Source organism: Neovison vison, chromosome 2 (assembly GCF_020171115.1).
Source record: "Neovison vison isolate M4711 chromosome 2, ASM_NN_V1, whole genome shotgun sequence".
Classification (NCBI taxonomy): domain Eukaryota; kingdom Metazoa; phylum Chordata; class Mammalia; order Carnivora; family Mustelidae; genus Neogale; species Neogale vison.
The window spans coordinates 33,250,026-33,269,636 of NC_058092.1; the positions used below are offsets into that span (position 1 = coordinate 33,250,026).

At 53.6% G+C, this 19,611-nt stretch overlaps 1 protein-coding gene across 1 annotated transcript; it reads right to left on the reverse strand.

The window, feature by feature from the left end:
* Positions 1 to 364: 364 nt before the first annotated feature.
* P3H1 (prolyl 3-hydroxylase 1) lies at positions 365 to 19,336 on the reverse strand. The gene is made up of 15 exons (XM_044237989.1): positions 18,828 to 19,336; positions 15,588 to 15,740; positions 12,943 to 13,132; positions 12,547 to 12,678; positions 11,499 to 11,638; positions 6,809 to 6,898; positions 6,473 to 6,525; positions 6,169 to 6,290; positions 4,496 to 4,623; positions 4,229 to 4,324; positions 3,711 to 3,861; positions 1,981 to 2,098; positions 1,573 to 1,648; positions 1,217 to 1,357; positions 365 to 824 (listed from the first exon to the last, which is right to left on the reverse strand). The coding sequence occupies exons 1-15, from the start codon at positions 19,290 to 19,292 to the stop codon at positions 672 to 674; spliced, it is 2,208 nt and encodes a 735-aa protein (XP_044093924.1). The 5' UTR covers positions 19,293 to 19,336; the 3' UTR covers positions 365 to 671.
* Positions 19,337 to 19,611: the final 275 nt, after the last annotated feature.

The following is a 19,611-nucleotide window of genomic DNA, read 5'->3' on the forward strand; positions in this document are numbered from 1 at the left end:
CCTTCACTTGTGATCTGTCTCCCAGAGATGTGTGTTATCCTGGGGCCCGGGCCCTCCAAGGCCGGACAGCGGAGTGGGACCGACACGGGGGGGCGAAATGCCAGAGCACTGCTGACCGGCTGGGGCTTCCAGCGAGGGATTAGTCATAATCCCGGCCCTCCATCCAGAGCATTCCCACTGACAGAGTGCCGTCACCTCCGATCCTGAATCCACCCAGAAGGGGCGCCGAGTGAGCACTGGGGTCCCCATTCTACAGACAAGTCTGAGGCACCGGGGGTTCTGTGCGGGGCCCGAGGCTGTGCGGGCTGCGGCGAGAGTGGGCGAGCAGGTGGCCGTACTCCTCCTCTCTGAACCAACTCCTGAGTAAAAAACCACAAATCATTTATTCTTTGGTTGTCTACACAGACACTTAAATACTGTAGTGCTGTCACTCGGCTGCCCGTCCAGGCCCCTAGGGGCGGCTCTGGCCTGCGTCCTGAGCCCTCAGCCGGGTCCAGAGGCGAGAGGGCCGTCCCGCCATGTCCACTCCGGGAGCGGTAGCACCGTGCGGACGGCCGCGAGCAGGGTCCTGCTGGCTGGGCGCCAGACACGCAGCCCCTGGGGGCCAGCCGGTGGAGGACACAGTTCCTCAAGGTGGGTCCGCTCACCCATCCACAGCGAGCCAGATGCCGTCAGAGCTCATCTTTGTGTCCCACCTCACCACTGGACAGAGGGGTCTCTGGCTTGGGGGGCCCCTCCTGGGCCTCCTGGGGCTGCTCCTGGGAGAGGTCCATCTCCTCCGGGCTGAAGAGCATCTTCACCAAGTCATCCGCCTGCACCCGGTCCTGCAAGGACAAACCCCTGCCTATTCAGAGAGGCCTCCGGACCAGGCGCTCAGCTCCGTTCAGGCGCTGCTTCCTGGAGAGCAACAAGTTCTTCCTCCATGGCCTCCGAGCTCCTCTGCTTCCTGGCAGGTCCTCAGACAGGTGAGGTGCTGCCCAACCAGGCGGCCCAGTGCCGGCACCATTCCCCATCTTGGCACCGCACCTCAGAGCCCCATTTACAAGTACAGGAGAAGGGCCAGAGAGGACAAGGATATGGGGCCAGAGGGAGTCTCTGTGGACACCAGGCCCGATGTTCCTCTGGTGTCTAAGCCGCTGGCAGTGAGACTGGGGGAGGGGAAAGCAGAAGCGGGGCCCTTCGAGGGGCAGATCCCAGTGCCACTGAGGGCTCTCACCCGCTCACTGTGCCGCGCGTCCAATGTGAACCACAGGGCGATGGCACAGCGCTGACCTCTGGTGACAGCCTTCACCCCGTGCGGGTTCTCTGTGCCTGAAGAGAATCCCACGGCCCTCCCGCACTGGGGCTGCACCTCTGCCTGAAGGAGACACAAAGCAGGGGGCACACAGGAGACTGTAAGCTGCCTTCAGAGGGGACACGGGATCATTAGGGTCTGGAGAGAAAAGGCGGCCAGTCAGAGGAGTGAGCGACATAGCTCAGAGCCCCCCGGGTTTGAGGAGGCGAGGCCTGGCCACTCTGCCCACAGCGCTGTGAGGGTTTGTCTCCCAGGGACAGGCACGAGGGCACACTCACCGTCACTGTCTTGGCATCTAGTTCAGTGAAGTAGAATGCTCCTCCGTCGAAGTCCCCATTTAGATAAAGAATGGCACTGGGAACGACAGACACGGTCTTGCCGTGGGCCTCCCCCGGCCCCGCTCCCCGACAGTCCACGGCTCCCGTGCCCACGTCTCCAGGCGCACTCCTCCAGCAGCTGGACACGGCCTGCCACGGGCAGGGTCTTCCCACCACGCCACCCTCACTCCAGAGAATCCACTGTCCTCCTCACACCGCACCGGAATGACTCCCTTTCTGTCCAACCTTCTAGCCAGAGGGCGTGGGGATGGGGACTGGATTCTGGGGACAGCTGGTCCCACACCTGTGCGTGTGTTGGGGACAGGGCAAGGCGCAGGGGACTGGGAGCCTCAGAGAAACGGCTGGCACCTGTAGTCCCGGAAGGTGTAGGCGGGAGGCTCCTTGATGCACACGAGGGCCTCGGCATTCAGGATGCAGTTGTCCACGTGGACTGGGTGGCTACTGTCCTTCCTCTCAGCCTGTGCCTCTGGGGCCGAGGTAATGCACGTTAGCGTGGGAACACCTCAGGAGATACCGTAGCTCTCTTATTGGCACAGGGCGGGGTGGGGGGAAGGGGGGCGGGGTGCTTCCCAAAATGCGCCTGGGTCTGTGGGAATGGCCAGTGAACTACGGGGTCTCTGGCTAAGCCATCAGCCCACAGGTCAGGATGAATCTGCAGGCTTCCCAGGAAGGTTCTGGGTGGGGCAAGCAGGGTCGTGAGGCTCTAAGCGAGGGCGGGTTCTGGTCTGAGCGGCACAACCTCGGCCTTCTGGCTCGAATTTATAAACCAGGAATCCCCAGGGAGGTGAAGCTGAGCGGTCAGGAGGGTGGCCAGAAGCAGGGCCCGGCGAGACTCGCTATGCAGCGGGAGACGAGGTGGGGACGGCATGAAGGGGAACGGACGGGAGCAAAGGTAAGCAGTTTGCTTCCGCAGGACTCCGCGGGGGAAGCCACACAGGAGGAAGGCCGTGGAAGGGCACAGTGTGTACTGCGTGACGCCAGGCAAGCCTCTCATGACATGGAACCGTCGCCCCCCGAGCAGGCCGCAGCACCGTCAGGTCCTGGTAGAGCCCTCCTATTTGTCCCCACCTGTCCGGCCAGGGGCCAGGCCCGTCCTTCCACCTCCTCCATCTCCCTCACCTGCTCTCTCCTCTCTACTCCCACTGCCACTGGCCAGGTCCGGGCCTCTGACCTTGCCCAGCCAGCTCACCGCTGACCAGCTTCCCTCCCTCGGGCTTGAGGTACACCCTCCGAACCTCTCGCCACAAAACGGCAGAACTAACCTTGGGAACACAGAGGTCTCACCGAGTCCTTCATGTTTGAGGACCCTTCCTGGCTTCCCACTGCCCAGCCCCCACCTGGAGAGGCTGGGGCAGGTGCAGGGGTGTGTCTGACACATTCCTTTGGTTGTGTCCAGATTTTGAGAGAACTCCAAACCTTCTGGGGACAGTCAAGCCCTCTCATTTCTGCCACCTAGTGGTCCATCAGTGCCGGGGGCCCATGAAGGCTTAGGCATGACAGATCCAGCTGTGGGCCACCTGCGATCCCTGGGGCACTGGCCACACCTCACCCTCCTCAGGACAGCTGACAAGGAAGGACCTTGACTCAGCTCTGACTTGTGAAAGTCCATCTCTCACGGGTTTGGTATTGACCATTACTGGTCCAGATACCTGGATGCCCAAGAGCATCGCTGAGACCCAGCGGCCTACAGGATGAAAACACACTTCGGAATGTAGCTCTCCACAGCTTAGCTTCTGATGCCCCCAACTTCAACCCCATACCCCCAAAACGGCCACTTCTTAGTCCCCCCCACCAGGCTGCCCAGTGCCTGCCCTTCTTTGTATGTGCTGTTCTTTCTGGCTCGAATGTTCTCTCATCCCCTGAACACCCCACCAGTCCTACTTATGCTGCACAATGGTCACCACCTCCTCCAGGAAGTCCTCCTGACTCCCTTGTGGGCTGACTAGAACTTTCTCCACTGCACTGATCGCACAAGGTTGCCACATTCTGTGTAGGTTCCTCAGCTAAGTTGAAAAGGACCATATCCTGTGCCTTTCCATGTCCTCAGCACCCGTGCCAGGGATGGAGAAAAGGCCCACCTTCGATGGCGGTGCGGCACACCAGGTGGGAGTAGGAGAAGTAGAGGGGGGTGTCCAGGCGGAAGTAGGACTCCATGACGCGCCGCACCTTCTCGGTCACGTTGTAGTACAGGTGGGCACTCTGCAGCGGAACTTTCCCTTCCTGTCCCAGCTGCCGAGGAGACCAGTGGTCAGCCGCCCTGAACGCCCTGGCTGCGGGCCAACAGAACCTACTGAGGCATCACCCCCCACCCCACTGCCTCTGCTCCCATGCACAATAGCCCTCCCATGTTCTACCTGCCCCTCCTCCATGCTTCTCTTTGTGGGCAGAAAGCACTCTGGACATCAGTCTTGTCTCGCCTGCCTTACTTTGATCACACTTGCTTCACCAGCCAGGATGCAAAAGTCAACCTCCCTCAACTTAATTCATCCCCCTCCGTGGCTGCTGAAATGCGGCTAGCAGACACCTTCACCTTTCCGACCCCCGAATGCCCCCCAAAGCCTAAGCCTCACTCTAGAGTGCCGAGAACTGATTCTACCTTAAGGGCTTTGAAGACCGTGACACCATAGAACTTCTCACTGGGCGTGTGTGGGGAGGTCTGACCCCGGTAGCCATCTCCTGAGGTCGCTGCGGCCTGCAAGGTCCAAAACACAGGGGGGCTTAGACGGAGCAGCTGAGGGCCTGCAGAGGTGGTCGCCGATGAGAGAGGTGGTTGCCGATGTGCCATGAGGGGCAGGCGAGCTCAGCGCCCGGAGGTACTAGGTGAAGGGGAGGCTGGGCCCTGGGGAGAAGGGGCCTCCCTTACGTTGGTCAGTCTCTGCAGCTCCCGGCACTCTTCTGCGGAGATTACACCGTCCATCACCACCCTCTGAGAGCCATTCAGGACTTTGGAGTTCATGGTGAGACTGATGCCTTCGTAGAGTAGAGGGCCACCTGCAAAGCAATGAACAACAAGACTGGGCTGAATCCAGCGACAGCTCTGTCCAGACACTCTCCATTGAATGGGAATAGAAATTCCCGTTGTTTCCAAGTCACCAGAGAAACTTCCTGTTCGGTCACTTCCAAAGGTGGCGTGGCCCACAGGACAGCACCTGGAGCTGACAAGGAGGGAGAGCCACGCCCTAGTCCTAGCTCCCTTCCAGAACAGTTATTGGTTCTTGGGCCTCCACCAATTGCTGAGGAAACATCACCAACAAATTCTTTAAAACCCTGAGCTCCAGAATCAGAAAGGGACTCCTGAATCCTCCATCTATTAGCTGTGTGACCTCAGCAAGTTACTTAACCTCCCTGAGCTTTCCTCTCCTCATCTGTAAGACAGCAGCTACCTCCTGAGATGGGGGCTTGTTTGATGTAAAGAGCAACGACGACGCCAGTTAAAAGCTCAGCACAGTACTGGGCACACAGGAAAGGCTCAGAATCTTAGCTGCCATTGCACCAGCCGCCAGCAGCCCTCATTTCAAACGAGGACCTCCATCTGCCCAGCCCACCTCCCCCAGAGAAGAGAAACAACAGTGAAAGCTGCCTGAAAACCAAGGAATGCGGGACAAATTCTTTTCAAGCGCTCATCTTATTAAATTAACCACTGCTCATTTAAGTAGCGGTGGAATGAAGGCCAACCTTCTCTTCTGTTTCTCATGGTGTCCCTCTGTGCTGGATCTGCTGGAGGAGACTCAGCTCAGCTCCGTCTACTTACTGAGGCCATGGTGGGCGCTAGGCCCAGCCCGAGAGAGGTGAGGGTCTCACACCTGAAGACGGCACCTCTCCCAGCAAGGATGCAAGCACAGAGAAAGCTGCCATGGAAGTTCCAGAGAAAGAGGGAGGGGATCCCCCGGACTGGGAGATGAAGCAAGGCTTGGTGCGCAGAGGCAATGGGAGGGTACAGGGAGGAAGGACAGGCATGAGCTTGGCCTGGAGACAGATGGGCCCAAAGAGCAGGCGCATCCCAGGGCAGATGAACAGAAGGTAGAAGCAGGTGGTTGGAGGAGCAGGAAGGGCGGGTAGGGGCCAGGCCTCCTTGTTTGGAAGCCTGTTCTAGCCACTGCAGGGGAAGGGGAAGCACAGATCAAGGAGGGACAGGAGGGCAGACAGCAGGTGCAGTGGTGGGGAGGGGGGCGGGAGCAGGTCCTGCAGCAACGGGAAGAGGAGAGGCCTGGGGAGAGAGGTGAGGAAAAGCAGTCTCAGTGCAGCTTGGAGTGGGCAGACCGGGGGCAGAGACCTCCGATTTGGAGGCTTGGAAGTAGGACGCCTGATGGATGTGGAGAGACAGATGAGGTTTGTGCTAGAACTGCAGCGAGCTAAACTAGTGTTGCTGTGACCCAGGAGTCCTACATCTTTACCGGAGGCCAATCTCGGTGCCTTCTCCGGGTGGAAGCCCGGGGGAGTCAGGAGGGGCTCCAGGAGAGGCCAAGCCTGCTCCGGGGGCCGGACAGCTAGGACGGGGACGCCTGCCTTGCAGACGCCAGAGCTCTGTCCTCTCACCTTCCCGCGTCAGCCGGCTCACATCCAGCGACTCCTTGGTCTTCTCCTCCACCAGGGTCTCAATCTCCTTCATCAGGTTTCCGATCTCCTGGGAGATGCGGACGGCCGTTTCCCGCTCGGACCTGCACGCACAGCTGCTCTGAGGACTGCGTTCTGGGGCTACCCCGGGTCCCTCCCCAGCTTCCCAGCCTAGACCGCCCCCCACAATCCCTCCGCTTCCAGGAGTGCACATCTGCCTGGGCTCAGGAGGCCTCAGGTGCTCCATCAGGCCGCTCCGGCCACGCAGCCTCTTCAAGGTCCTCACTTTTGTTTCTCTTGCAATCTTTTAGGAATCACCTCTTCTGGAGTCCACGAATCCTAAAAGCAGATCAAGAGGAAAATCAATGCTGTAGGGTGACCTGCTTCATCTTCCGGGTCTCTGCGCAGAGACCCTGGCCTCCGGGAGAATCCGCCTTATCAGCCGCCTCCTCGCAGGACAGAAAGTGAGTCTCCAAACCGGAGTCACCTCTGGCTGCCTGGAAATCCCCTCCGTCTTCCTCTGCCTCTCGTCCACGGGTTTCACAGATCCCGTGTCTGGCTCAAGCCCCCAGACAGAGCTACAAGGCTCGCCCCGGCCCCCCACTCCCGCAGCCGGGCTCACCGGATCCACGAAGGGAATTCCGAAGACATCGTACGCGTAGAAGAGCAGCTCTTTCTCGAGCAGGCTGCGCTGGCGGTACTCCCGGGCACTCTGAGAAAACCAAGTGGAAGGGATGCCCTGGAATTCAGCCCTGTTAACTCTGGGTTGGGGGAGCCCCACATTCTGGGCTGTTGCTCCCACTGTGACCTGAGCTTCCTCTCCCACCACCACTGCTGCGTCTGTACTCCAGTGTGGGACAGCAGCCTCACCCCTGTGCTAAGGATAGCTCTGGCCTGGCACAAGCAACACGTCTGAGGGTGACCTAACCCCCCATCGTGTCCCCCATGAATCTCCTAGACAGGAGAGCTGAGGCTCTCAGGAGACATGGAAATAGTCCTCAAAGAAGGAGCATTCTTTCTTGACTTCCATAGGGGTTCAAGGCAGAGGCAGGAGACCTAGGGGTTGGGTGACCAATGTGTTATTCACTGATCCTTCTCAGCCACCTCTGACGTTGACACTGTGCTCCTTGTCTTACAGATGGAGACACTGGGGGGCAAGATGCATAGTTGATGCTACAGGAAAGAAGCAAAGCCCGGGGGCTTTTTCATTAGGCCCCCTGCCTCCCCTGAGACTCTGAACAGACTGGATGGGCCCCTCCCGGAGTTGGGCTGCGGCATCTGGAGCCGATGGCCTGGGCCCTCTGGCCCTTCCCACATGTGCTCACAGGTAGGGCTGACCCAGGGCTGGGATACTAAGTACCTTTTGGGGGCCACAGTTCTCCCTAGGTGCCCTGCTAGTCTCCAAGCAGCAGGAGGAGGAAAGAAAAGGAAAAGAAGACATCATCAGTTGAAATACAAGTTGAAGGCAGTAAGGAAAATGTTAGCAAAACCTCAATGAGTCCTACATTATCTAGCATATTTCCCAACAGGGAGATAAAAATTTTCTCCTAAGGCGTGTAAGTGATTCACCAAGTGCTAGACACCACGCTTGGGGCGTTCTCTCGTTAAACCCTCTCCCACAGCCCTGAGGCAGCTGCGAAGCAAATCCCATGCCCACGTTTATTTGCTCGGCACTGATTCATGGAGTAGGAGCTACGAGCTGGGAACTGCGCCGGCCCCGAGACAATGCGGGACCCGGGGAGGGATCCGGGTCGCTACTCTCAGCCACAGGCCACCGTGCAAGCTAGCCCAACTCCTGGAGCCTGGATGTTCTCATCTCTAAAATGGGAGAATAGCGTCCCCTACCACGGCCCCCATGGGGAGGAAACAAGATAATGGGGGTTGAACCACACAACCTGTAGACTGGGACAGGGCTCAACAAATACTAGTTACTTTCTTTCGCGAAGGACGGTTCCAGTTAAAAGTGGTTTATTTTCCCTCTCTGCCCCAATTCACTACTACGACCATAAAGTGAGGGGTAGCGAGGGAGGCTCTTAACTCAGCAAGCCAGAGAGACATCGAGAAATGCCTTCTCAAAGGCAGACTGTCCCCATCTAGTGGCCAAAGAGGACAACTACAAGGTAATGTCCTCACTGGTGAGGAGAGGGCTGGATCATTTCTAGTGGAGACTCCGGGTTCCAGAGCTGGGAAGGTGGAACCTGGGTCTTGCCCTTCGAGCCAGGCTGTGATGAAAATCAATGAAATAAAATAGAAGCTATGGAGGAATTTTGCAGACGAGATGCCCCACACATGTGAAAGATGGCTATCCTCAATAGCAAACTCAGAAAACAACCACACCGGGAAGCAGACTACTGCCCCATCCGCTACCTCCTTCTCTCGGTGAACAGAGGAGAGCTTAGCCCCTGGGGCTGGAGTACAGGCAGGGCAGACCTGTGATGAAAGCATCCTGTGCCCCCTGTGCGGTCCTGAGCTGGGTGGGCAACACCATGTCTGCGTCTCCCAAGCAGGAGTGTCTCATTAGACCCCCACCATTCTGCCAAGGCCATCTCCTACCCCACCTAGTCAGTTCCCCCCTCCAGCCAGTGTCCCCACCTCCGCCACCCAGCAGCTAACCTCAGCACCGCCACAGCAGCCCTGCATCAGTCTCCCCGCTTTTAGCACCTTCCCATTCTGAGCCTTACACAGCTGGCTCAGCCACTGCTTAAAACCCTTTGAGTGCCCACCACTGCCTGCCTTATGGGACAGAGACCAAAGACCTTGCAGGGCACTCAAGACCCTTCCAAATCTGACCCTCGCGGGTCTCATCTCCTGTAACTCCTCATATCAGCTTGCAGGTATACGGGGCAATTTCCCAGGCCGTCTGCACATGCTGTCCTCCATCTCAGAGGCCCTCCATTGCCTCATTCACCACATGAAGGCTTTTAAAACCAAATGCCAACAGCGCTTCCCCTTGCAAAGCCTCCCATGGCTTGCCAGTCAGTCGATTTCTTCCTTCCTCCACTCCAGCTGGCCTCCATGGCCACTCTTGGATTCACTACAGTACTCTCCAAGGTCTGGATCACACCCCCTTCTATATCATTAGTCCCTAAGGTGCGCTTTAGATGGCACTCAAAAAGACACGAAGGTCATGCCCATATAGCTAAAAGAGATCCACAAAGTATCGACAGACGTAAATAGAAACAGTTTGGTCTCCCTCCCCACCCTGACTTGAAGGCCCCAGCCTCAGGGGTAAGACGAGGCACAGTTTCTTAGCAATCTGTCCACAGAGTTGACGACGCCAAAGGTACATATGTATTTTAAAAAAACATGAGTAGGATAGAATAGAATTATAGTTCTAGATCTTTTTTTTTCTTTACCTAGGGTAGTAACACAGAGACCATCTCACACGGGTGCGTAGTAATCGACTCACGCAATTGTCTTGCACACCACGGAATGGATCTACTGCGATTCATTTCGCTGCTTCCCAAACGGGTGGCATTTAGCTTGCTTTGGTTGGTTGCTGTCAGGAGAAAGGTTCTGACACGTGTCCCAGGATGCTTGCCTTCCCATCCTTGTGCGACACCACTTACCGTGGCGGCTCAATGGCAGCAGAACTGCCGGCTATGGCGCCTGGGTGGCTCAGTGGGTTAAGCCTCTGCCTTTGGCTCAGGTCATGATCTCAGGGTCCTGGGATTGAGTTCTGCATTAGGTTCTCTGCTCAGCAGGGAGTCTGCTTCCCCCAACCCCCGCCATCTCTGCCTGCCTCTCTGCCTACTTGTGATCCCTCTCTGTCAAATAAATTAAAAAAAAAAAAAAAAAAAAAAAAGAACGGTCCATCTCACAGTCCCACCAGCAGTGTGGGAGTGTGTCTGCTCCTGCACCCATATTTGTCCCAAATACTTGTCGCATAAACGAATGGGCTGCCTCTAATTATCTCTAGTTACCATATTTTTCCTCTGTCAAAATGAAAACCGGGTCTAAAGCTACATTTTTACACAGAAGGTGGGCAGGGTGTGAGAGCGGCTGACGGACCCGGGTGACTGAGGCTCACCTTCCTCTCATTCACAGTCTCCTGTTCTGATGTCAGGGATCACTGCGGCCACGATAGGCCACCCCCCATTCCAGGAGGTGGTTGAGGTCAGAGGCAAGGAAACCCATCGCTGGCTACTTCTGTACCATCAGCAAGACATCCGGACTGCTGCCTGTCCATACAACTCTCAGGACACACTTGGACCATGCCTGCTGGCTTACAAAGTGCATTTCTACTCGGTATGTCATTTAACCCTGATGCTCATCTTGTGTTGAAGAAAGAGTAAGAACCATATTCCCATTCTACAGAGGGAGAAACTGAGACTCAGAGGCATAGTACAGGGTGGCTGAGATCCCCGGCAACCACATGCGGAAGATCACACAACCTCGTATGCCTAGGAGCCATGGCTTGAGCCCACACCCGTGACTTCAAATCCAACTCACTATTCTAGGTTCAAGAAGGAGAGGGTCTAGTGTCTGCGTAAGACGTACGTACAAATATCGTAGTTTGTAGTATCACATTTCACTAAGTTAAAAAACAGAACTTTTAATGTTTTTAACTACAAAAAATAATTTGTAAGGGTGCCTGGGTGGCTCAGTGGGTTAAGCCTCTGCCTTCGGCTCAGGTCATAATCTCAGGATCCTGGGATTGAGCCCCGCATAGCTCTCTGCTCAGCAGGGAGCCTGCTTCCCCCCACCAACCCACCCCCGCCTGCCTCTATGCCTAGTTGTGATCTCTCTCTCTGTCAAAAAAGTAACTAAAATCTTTTAAAAAGATTTGTAATTCCGCTGAAGGGAATTTAGAAAACATAAATGAGCAAAATACAAAAATTACCCACATTCCACCACCTAGAAATAACTACTGTTAACGCGTCAGTGCATTTCACTTTGGTCACTGGGTCTGCTTGAGAACTGAACTGGGAGTGACCCTGAGGGAAGGAGAGCTCAGAGGAGGGACAGGGAGGAAACAGGGGCAAGGAAACAGGTGAGTGAAAAAAGAATTTAGCTGGAAGTAAAAAATGAGAGCTCTTGGCCAAATGGTATCAAATCTCAAAGCAGAGGTGCGGCAAAAGCGGGGAAAGGAGTGCCTGCACTGCGGTTCTGTTTCTCCTTTACGACTTAAGACAGCAGACTTCTGGACCCCAGTGGTGGGAGGAAGGCTGCTCCCTGGTTCCTAAGTGACAAGTGTGTCAGTGCACTTCCGCCTGGCCCCGCCCCCTGCCTGAGCACTGCCAACCCATCCCCCCACCTCCCTCTGTCTGGTCTGGGCTCAGCGGGCAGTTGCCCTAGCGAAAGTCTCTCACCTCACGGGGGCCAATGGATCTGGCTGCTTCTTCTCCAAGCATGGCTGTATAGTAGGCCAGATTCTGGTTCATCACCTCATCATTGGGGAAGAAGAGGAGATAGGTCTTGGCACATTCAATAGCCTGCGTATAATTCCCAACTGCAAAGCCAAAAAGACATGGCTGAGAAGAGAGCGTCCAATCCTGGGTGCCAGGAACCACTGTCTCGAGTCTCAGCACAGCCCAAGACAGTGATGACACGGGTGTCACTGTGGTCCTGCTACCTACCATAGCTGCCTGATCTGAGGGAGAAGTTCTAGAAGAGTGAGAAGGATAGGAATTACATGAACACAGAAGGCAGAACTGATGTAAGGAACGCAGGGTCCTCTGGCCTGCCCACTACTGGATGCCCATATCTTTACAATTTCACAATTTACAATTAAACACTGGCCTCCTAGTAGACCCATTTCAGGAAGGGCCCCATCTCCCTACCTTGTTTTCCCCACGGACTTTCAGGAGATGGGGACACTACAACAGCAAGTGGCCTCTTCCACTGAGTGAGCAGAGCTCACTCGCATGCGTTGTCTCAACTCAACAATAAACACCTCACACTCTCGAATGTGCAGTGATGCTTCGCGCACAGTCAGAACTCGGTAAGCACCTGCTGACTTGTTGCTGGTTTGGGTCCTGGCAGCCCCCCACCCAGAGCATCAGCGCTAGCCTGGGACGAAGGGCTGGAAAACGTCCCAGGAGCTGGTTTCAACAGTAGTACACCCTTGCCTTTGGTCTAACTGAACTCAGATGCAGAGTCAGATTATCAGTGTTCTGGAAGGGACGGGAGAGAGGTCTTAGGTCTCCGTCTCCCAGCTCTCTGGGTGGCTGGCATCGGCTGCTGGGGCCAGTGGCTTGTCACAAAGCAGGCAGGGGTTACCTGGCACCATGCCTCCTGGAGTTCCAGGTCACAGTGAGAAGCCAAATACGCTGATATGCACAGCACCCATCAGCCCTGCCTCCCTTGCTTTTGGCCTCCTGCTGGGAAGCGGAAGAGACGGAAGAAAGTAGGCCTTACTGTTATAGTAGGCGAACTGCAGATAATTATAATGTGATGGAAGGAAGTCTTCAAAGGGCTTCTCTCGGCTTGGGTGGGAAGCCAGCTCCGTGACGCAGTTCTGCTTACAGCTAAGGACCTGGATGTAATGATCTGAAAGGAAACAAAGACAGGGAATAACCATCAGGTCGATCTTCAGCATGCAAATTCTGGGGGAGGGGAGCAAATTCAAGTGCAAGGAATTTTCAGTCGTATTACCAGATGTACTAAATTTAGGTTTGAGGTGGTACTGTCTGCATGTGGCCCTGGGAGCCCAGGCTAGCAGCGGAGGGCAGGTGTGGACAGGTGAGGGGGGGGTGCGGGGGTGCAGGGGCGGGAAGCGGGGCAGGCACGCGGGGCTGGCTCGCAGACATGCACCTGCTATGGCCTGGAAGAGGTCTGCGTTGTACTCCAGGTAGTTGTAGCCGTCATAGTCGTAGGGCCCCTCACACAGGGCCCGGCACTCCGCGTCGGCCACCAAGTACTCCTGCAGCGCTGCCTCCAGATGCGCCACGGCTTCATGCGGCTGCTCCTCTGAGTAGAGCCGAACTCCCAGCCGGAACTCGTGCTACTGGGAGGAAGGTGGACTCAACTGCCCGCCCGCATACAACCTGGGCCCTCGCTTCCCCACACCCCGACAGCCTGCACCTGTGTCCTCATGGCCTGTCTCTCTGTCTCCGGTGAGGGTTAGGGATGGAAAAGGGTGGCCATTGCCTAGTGAAGGCCTTCTGTAAGTGGTCTCCACAGGTTTCTCTGGAAACTCAAAAGCATTAAACTCAATCTAGATAAAAGATACACGGGAGTCCATTGTAATTTTCTTGCACTTCTGTAGGGATAAGAGTGTTCAAAATAAAAATTTAATTAAAAAGAACTCTTAGATGCTAGAATGAGGTCTGTGCTGATGGGAGCAATCCTTCCAGCATAAGGGGGAATTAGGACTGCCACTGATTACAGGATGGGTTTTGCTATCTGTAGGACACAGCCTCCATCCTTGTGAACATAACCATTTCCGTTTGTCACAGAATCACTTAAAAATGCTGTGTGTGATTGTGTGATGTACTAGATGTACACAATCCACTTTTTTTTTTTAAAGATTTTATTTATTTGACAGATAGAGATCTCAAGTAGGAAGAGAGGCAGGCAGAGAGAGAGAGAGAAGAAGGCTCCCCTGCTGAGCAGAGAACCTGACTCGGGGCTTGATCCCAGGACCCTGAGCCGAGGGCAGAGGCTTCAACCCACTGAGCCACCCAGGCACCCCGACTTTTTTTTTTTTAAATAGTCTCCACAGCCAGCATGGAGCCCAACAGGGGCCTGAACTCAGGACTCTGAGATCAAGACCAGAGTTGAGATCAAGAGTCTGGCGCTTAATGGACTAAACCATCCAGGTGTCCCTACACAATTTACTTTTAAAAGTCATTTTGAGGGACACTTGGGTGGCTCAGCTGATTAAGCGGCTGCCTTCAGCTCAGGTCATGGTCCCAGAATCCTGGGATCGAGACCCGCGTAGGGATCCCTGCTCATCAGGGAGTCTGCCTCTCCCTCTTCCTTTGCCTGCTGCTTCCTCTGCTTTGTGCTCTCTGTCAAATAAATAAATAAAAATCTTTTTTTTTTTAATAATAAATAAAAATCTTAAAGAAAAGTCATTTAGATATTGTTTCTGATATCTCTACTTCTAAACTATTAAAACTTATAAGAACAAAAGCTCTTTATAAAATGCCATATCATCACAGACAAAAATCTCTCTTGGAACACAGACTTCTGCTAAACAGAGTAAGAACACTGAGGAATGCTGCACCACTTATAGTAGTGAAAGCAAAAACCTTAACAGTACATTAATACAATTATGCATAAAAGGGACTATCATGCAGCCATTAAAAATCGTATATTCGGGGCACCTGGGTGGCTCAGTTGTTAAGCATCTGCTTCAGCTCAGGTCATGATCCCAGCGTCCTGGGATCCAGCCCCACATTGGGCTCCCTGCTCTGCGGGAAGCCTGCTTCTCCCTCTCCCACTCCCTCTGCTTGTGTTCCCTCTCTCACTGTCTCTCTCTGTGAAATAAATAAAATCTTTAAAAAATTGTATTTTCAAAGAAAATCTGAAGATATGAGAGAAGACTCATGATATAGTGTTTGTTCTAGAGGATGATGAAAAATACATACACAATATGACCCCATGTTAGTGTCAATGTAACACCAAAATTAAGATCTAGAAGAGTTTTTTAAAATAGGCCAAAATAGGGATACCTGTGTGGCTCAGTTGGTTAAGCATCTACCTTCAGCTCATGTCATGATCCCAGGGTCCTAGGATTGAGTTCTGTATCGGACTCTTTGCTCAGCAGGGAGCCTGCTTCTCCCTCTGTCTACCTCTCTTCCTCTCTCTCTCTCTCTCTGACAAATAAATAAATAAAATCTTTTTAAAAAGGCCAAAATATAAATTACTGGTTTTCTTAAGGCAGCAGTATTATAATCACTTTCTGTTTTATACTTATCTGCATTTTTCTATAGTGTTGTACAATGAATGTCTACTACTTCTATAATCAGAAAACAAGCCTAGGGCGCCTGGGTGGCTCAGTGGGTTGGGCCTCTGCCTTCGGCTCAGATCATGATCTCAGGGTCCTAGAATCGAGTCCCGTGTCGGGCTCCCTGCTCAGCCGGGAGCCTGCTTCCCCATCTCTCTCTGCCTGCCTCTCTGCCTACTTGTGATCTCTCTCTCTGTGTCAAATAAATAAATAAAATCTTAAAGAAAAAGAAATCAAGGGGCGCCTGGGTGGCTCAGTGGGTTAAGCCGCTGCCTTTGGCTCGGGTCATGATCTCAGGGTCCTGGGATCGAGTCCCGCAGCGGGCTCTCTGCTCAGCAGGGAGCCTGCTTCCTCCTCTCTCTCTCTGCCTGCCTCTCTGCTTACTTGTGATCTCTCTCTGTCAAATAAATAAATAAAATCTTTAAAAGAAAAAAAAGAAAAAGAAATCAAGCCTAGGAAATATCAATTGAATAAAAATAGAATGGGGGAACAAAGTTTTTTTCACCATATGGGGTTTGGACTCAAGATCCTTGAAGTCGGCTTCCTTCACTCCAGACATGGTTTGGTAATAGTCTAGGTTCTGCCTCATCTCCATGTGTTCAGGATTGCCCACGAAGAAGGTGTGTGCTGCTGCTACGGCTTTCTCCAACTTGTTGATCTAAGAATAAGACACAAGACCATAAGCCTCACCTCCAAACCCTGAAGGTTTGTGTCCAAATGCGCAGTCCACAGTAAACAGGAAATCCCAGCCTTCCTGAGCTTTCCACTCCCGTTTGCTCCAGACCTTGCCAGCCCCAGAAAACACACCTATTGAAGGAACTACATACCAGAAATCAGGAGCACAGGGCCCTGAGCAGAATTTCAGCCATTTCCCAAATCAAGCTTAGCAATTCCCCAAATCACAGGAGGTAAACTTTCAACAGTGTAAACATTCTATTTTTAAACAAAGGTCCTATTCTTGGGGGGAATGCTATGGAAGACTGACTGCCCAAATAATATATTCTCAAGATTCAGAAGTGGCAACTGAGCCACTGAAAAAAGTCTTGAAGGCTTTAAGAATTTAGAAATAGGGAGGAAAGAGCAGTTAATGGTTAGACTGTGCCTAAGGATTTCCCTAGAAGATACTTTTTTTTTTTGCATAAAATATAATCAAGTGTTTTTGACACATTCAAGGAAAAGATGGATGGGTGATGGAAAAATCCTAAGGTTTTATACAAAATCAGGATATGGCATCTTCTGACTCAAAGCCCAGGGCTCATGAGGTTAAAACAAGTGGTTATATTTGCAATGGCGTGGATGGAACCAGAGGGTATTATGCTAAGCAAAATAAGTCAATCAGAGAAAGACAATTATCATATGATCTTGCCAATATGAGGAATTGGAGAAATAAGACAGAGGATCCCAGGGGAAGGGAGGGAAAAATGAAACAAGATGAAACCAGAGAGGGTGACAAATCATAAGAGACTCTTAATCTCAGGAAACATACTGAGGGCTGCTGGAGGAGAGGGGGCTGGGAGAGATGGGGTGGCTGGGTGATGACCACTGGGGAGGGTATGTGCTACGGTGAGTGCTATGAATTGTGTAAGACTGATGATTGATAGACCTGGAACCCTGTACCCCTGGGACAAATAATACATTATATGTTAATCAAAGAGGAAAAAAACCCACAAGTGGTTATGAAATCTGAAGAGAACAAAGCATCCCACACACCACAATGACCTCAGCAATGGACTCCAGCCTATCAGTGTTACACGGGTTCTTTAGGTAGAAGCCAAAATAAATCACTGATGATCTAATGATTAACACGGGCTTAAGTGTCAGACAGACCTGTGACAAAGCTAGGTTTAATTAGTCACTTGCTGGGGCTTTAGATACTTAAAGCTTACTCTCTAAACTGAGTCCCTAATCTGCCATCTGGAGCTAAAGCACTCACTGTCTCACAGGCTTGTTGGTAATGTTAAAACGATGCATTAGACATGCAGCTTCTAACACCTGGTCCTGGGCGCCTACAAGTGCACAAAGAATCTTAGCTGGTATTACTAATACGCTAAGAATTTTTTTCCTTTTCCTTTTTCCATCAGTACTAGTAAATGCATGCTAAACAAGGAGTCAGCCCTGGCTTTGACCCTAGAATAGGTAGGTGACACCACATCAATAATCCCCATCTCTGTACCTGTTTTGTTAACTGTACAATTAGAAATCCTCACAAGTCTGTCCCTTTCATGGATTTATTCTCCTGCCCTTATCTTTGCGCATTGCTCATGCATTTCCCTGGTCTCGCTCACCTTCTCTCTGCACCCCAGTCCTTCTTTACTCCCTAAGCACCGAGGCACCAAATTTCCTTCTCTCAAACGGACAACCAGCTCATCTCTTAATGGTTAGCCCTGCCACCACTTTCTCCTTCTCCCAAGGCTTATTGCATATTCCAGAACTCGCATTCTAAAAGCGGAGTCTGACACAGGCTCCTGAAGCCTGCAGAACTCTCTTTGCAGTCTGGCCTCACTTTACCTGGAATGGCCATCCTTCCTCTCCTCTAGTGATATTTGGATCGACTTCAATTGTCACCTCTTCTTTCAGTCTCCCTTGTTTCTCTGAGACGAAGCTAGATTCTCCCTCCTTTGTGCTCCCACAGCCTATGTACACACATTTTTAATAGCCTTTTCTGCAGTGATTCTTACTAGGGAAATGATATAAGACAAAACAATATAAAGTCAAGTGTTTCAGTGATGTACCAGAATTGGAAAGTAGCAGGTATTCAGGAAACGTTAGTCAAAGAATCTGAGAGCGTGCTGTTAAGTGACAAGACCAAAGACGTGACCCATGTGTTTTGGTCTCAAATACGGTACTTTTCCCAGTAACAAGGAGGAATGTAAGCAAACTGTGTAAGCAAAATGCTTGTGCAGAGGCGGAAGTGTGTGGTCCCCACGGTTCCTTAAGTCTCTCTTTAGATGGAACTGAAGGTCTGTTAAACTATGGATGTAACAATATGCAACATAGCTCCTTCTTCCTACCCCCTCCCCCAGTAAAATGGGGCTAATAATAGCACTTACCTTACAGGACATTGACAGGATCTGGGCAAATAAATCAATAAACACAAAGTACTTAAAACAGTGCCTGCAAGTATGTGCTGGTTATCATCACCATCACCGTCATCATCATCACCATGCATGCCAGGGGCACTCCAAATCTATGCAGGCACTTGGACTTAAGCCACTCTGGAATTCCTAAAAATACCCATTTTCTTTGAAAACCTGGCAATAGCTGGAGGGTCCCGCTACAGGGAGTGGCTAGACAGCCCCTACTGGCGACGTGGCAACCTCACGTCCTGAAAGAGCTGCTGGGCTCGGGCAGCAGGAAAAGCATCACTGAACAGTGAACCGGAAGGAAGATATTGTAGAACGGTCCTAGCTTCTCACTCGGGCACTTACAATGAAATCTGGATGAGAGACCCAAGCTGCCGCTTTAGTTACCTCTAGGAGGCCTCCCCGGGAACACAAGGACAAGTTTTGCTAGGTCCATGCCTTAACCCCAAGCTGGACCTTTAGGGTTATCATCTGCCTATGCGAACCGGGCGAAGCAGGTTTCCCAGCAGGGTCCCTGTTTTTCCCGGGTCTGAGGAGCGGTCTCCGGCCAGGAGGCTACCTTCCCTCTCCGCAGGCACTTCCCCGGCCCCCCAAGTTCGCCCGGGTCATCTGCAACCGCGCCCAGAAGGATCCCCGCCGCCCAGGCCCCCGCAGGTCTGCACCTTGAAGTAGGCGACCTGCAGGTAGTTGTAGGGGCTCCGCTTGCGGAACTCCAGCTCCAGCTCCTCGCTGAGCGAGTGGGAGGCCGGCGGCCCGAGGCAGCGGCGCAGGCAGGCGGCGCGGCGCAGCAGGCCCCCAAAGAACCGCAGATCGTGCAGGGCGTTGGCTCCCGAAGACTGCGCCGGGCTCGGGGACAGGCCGGGGTCCAGCTCCCACGGGAGGTCGGCGGCACAGCGGGTGCGGCAGCGCAGGCGGAGGGCGCGCAGGGCGGCACGCGAGCGCAGCGCCCGCTCCATGCTCAGTACCACTCCCGCCCAGTCCCCACGCGCGTAGGCCGCGGTCCCCTCCGCGAAGAGCAGGTCAGGGGCCGCCAAGTCCCATCCCGCCTCGGACTCGACCTCGGCCCGGGAGGCAGCGGCGGCGACGGCCAGCAGTGTGGTCAGCAGCCTCAAAGCGCGTGCAGCCATTGCCTCCTCGGACCTAACGGGACAGCCAGCCACCCGCCACGGAGGCCGGAGTCCCACCCCCGAGGAGTCCCGCCCACCCCGCCCGGTTCCCGCCCCTGAGTGGAGCCCCGTTCCCCCACCTTGCCAGGCAGCGCATGCCCAAGAAGCTTGCACCGCCTTTTCGGACTACCACAAGCCTGGACCCCGCCCCCCTCAGCGGAGCTATGGGCCTTTGGCCCGGGGCCCCGCCCCCAGGCTCAGGCGGCGCTCCTAGGCCGTGAAGTCCAATGGCCGGTGAACACGGAAGCTCCGCCCACGGGCCTTTATGCGCATGCTCTTC

Excerpts from the sequence above, each read along its gene's own strand:
- P3H1 (XM_044237989.1), bottom strand. The coding sequence starts at position 19,292 with ATGGCTGCACGCGCTTTGAGGCTGCTGACCACACTGCTGGCCGTCGCC. Across the intron at positions 6,526-6,808 it reads GAATTCCCTTCGTGGATCCG|GATTCGTGGACTCCAGAAGA; the intron begins GTGAGCCCGGCT and ends ATCTGCTTTTAG. Across the intron at positions 4,325-4,495 it reads AGCTGCAGAGACTGACCAAC|GCCGCAGCGACCTCAGGAGA; the intron begins GTAAGGGAGGCC and ends TGGACCTTGCAG.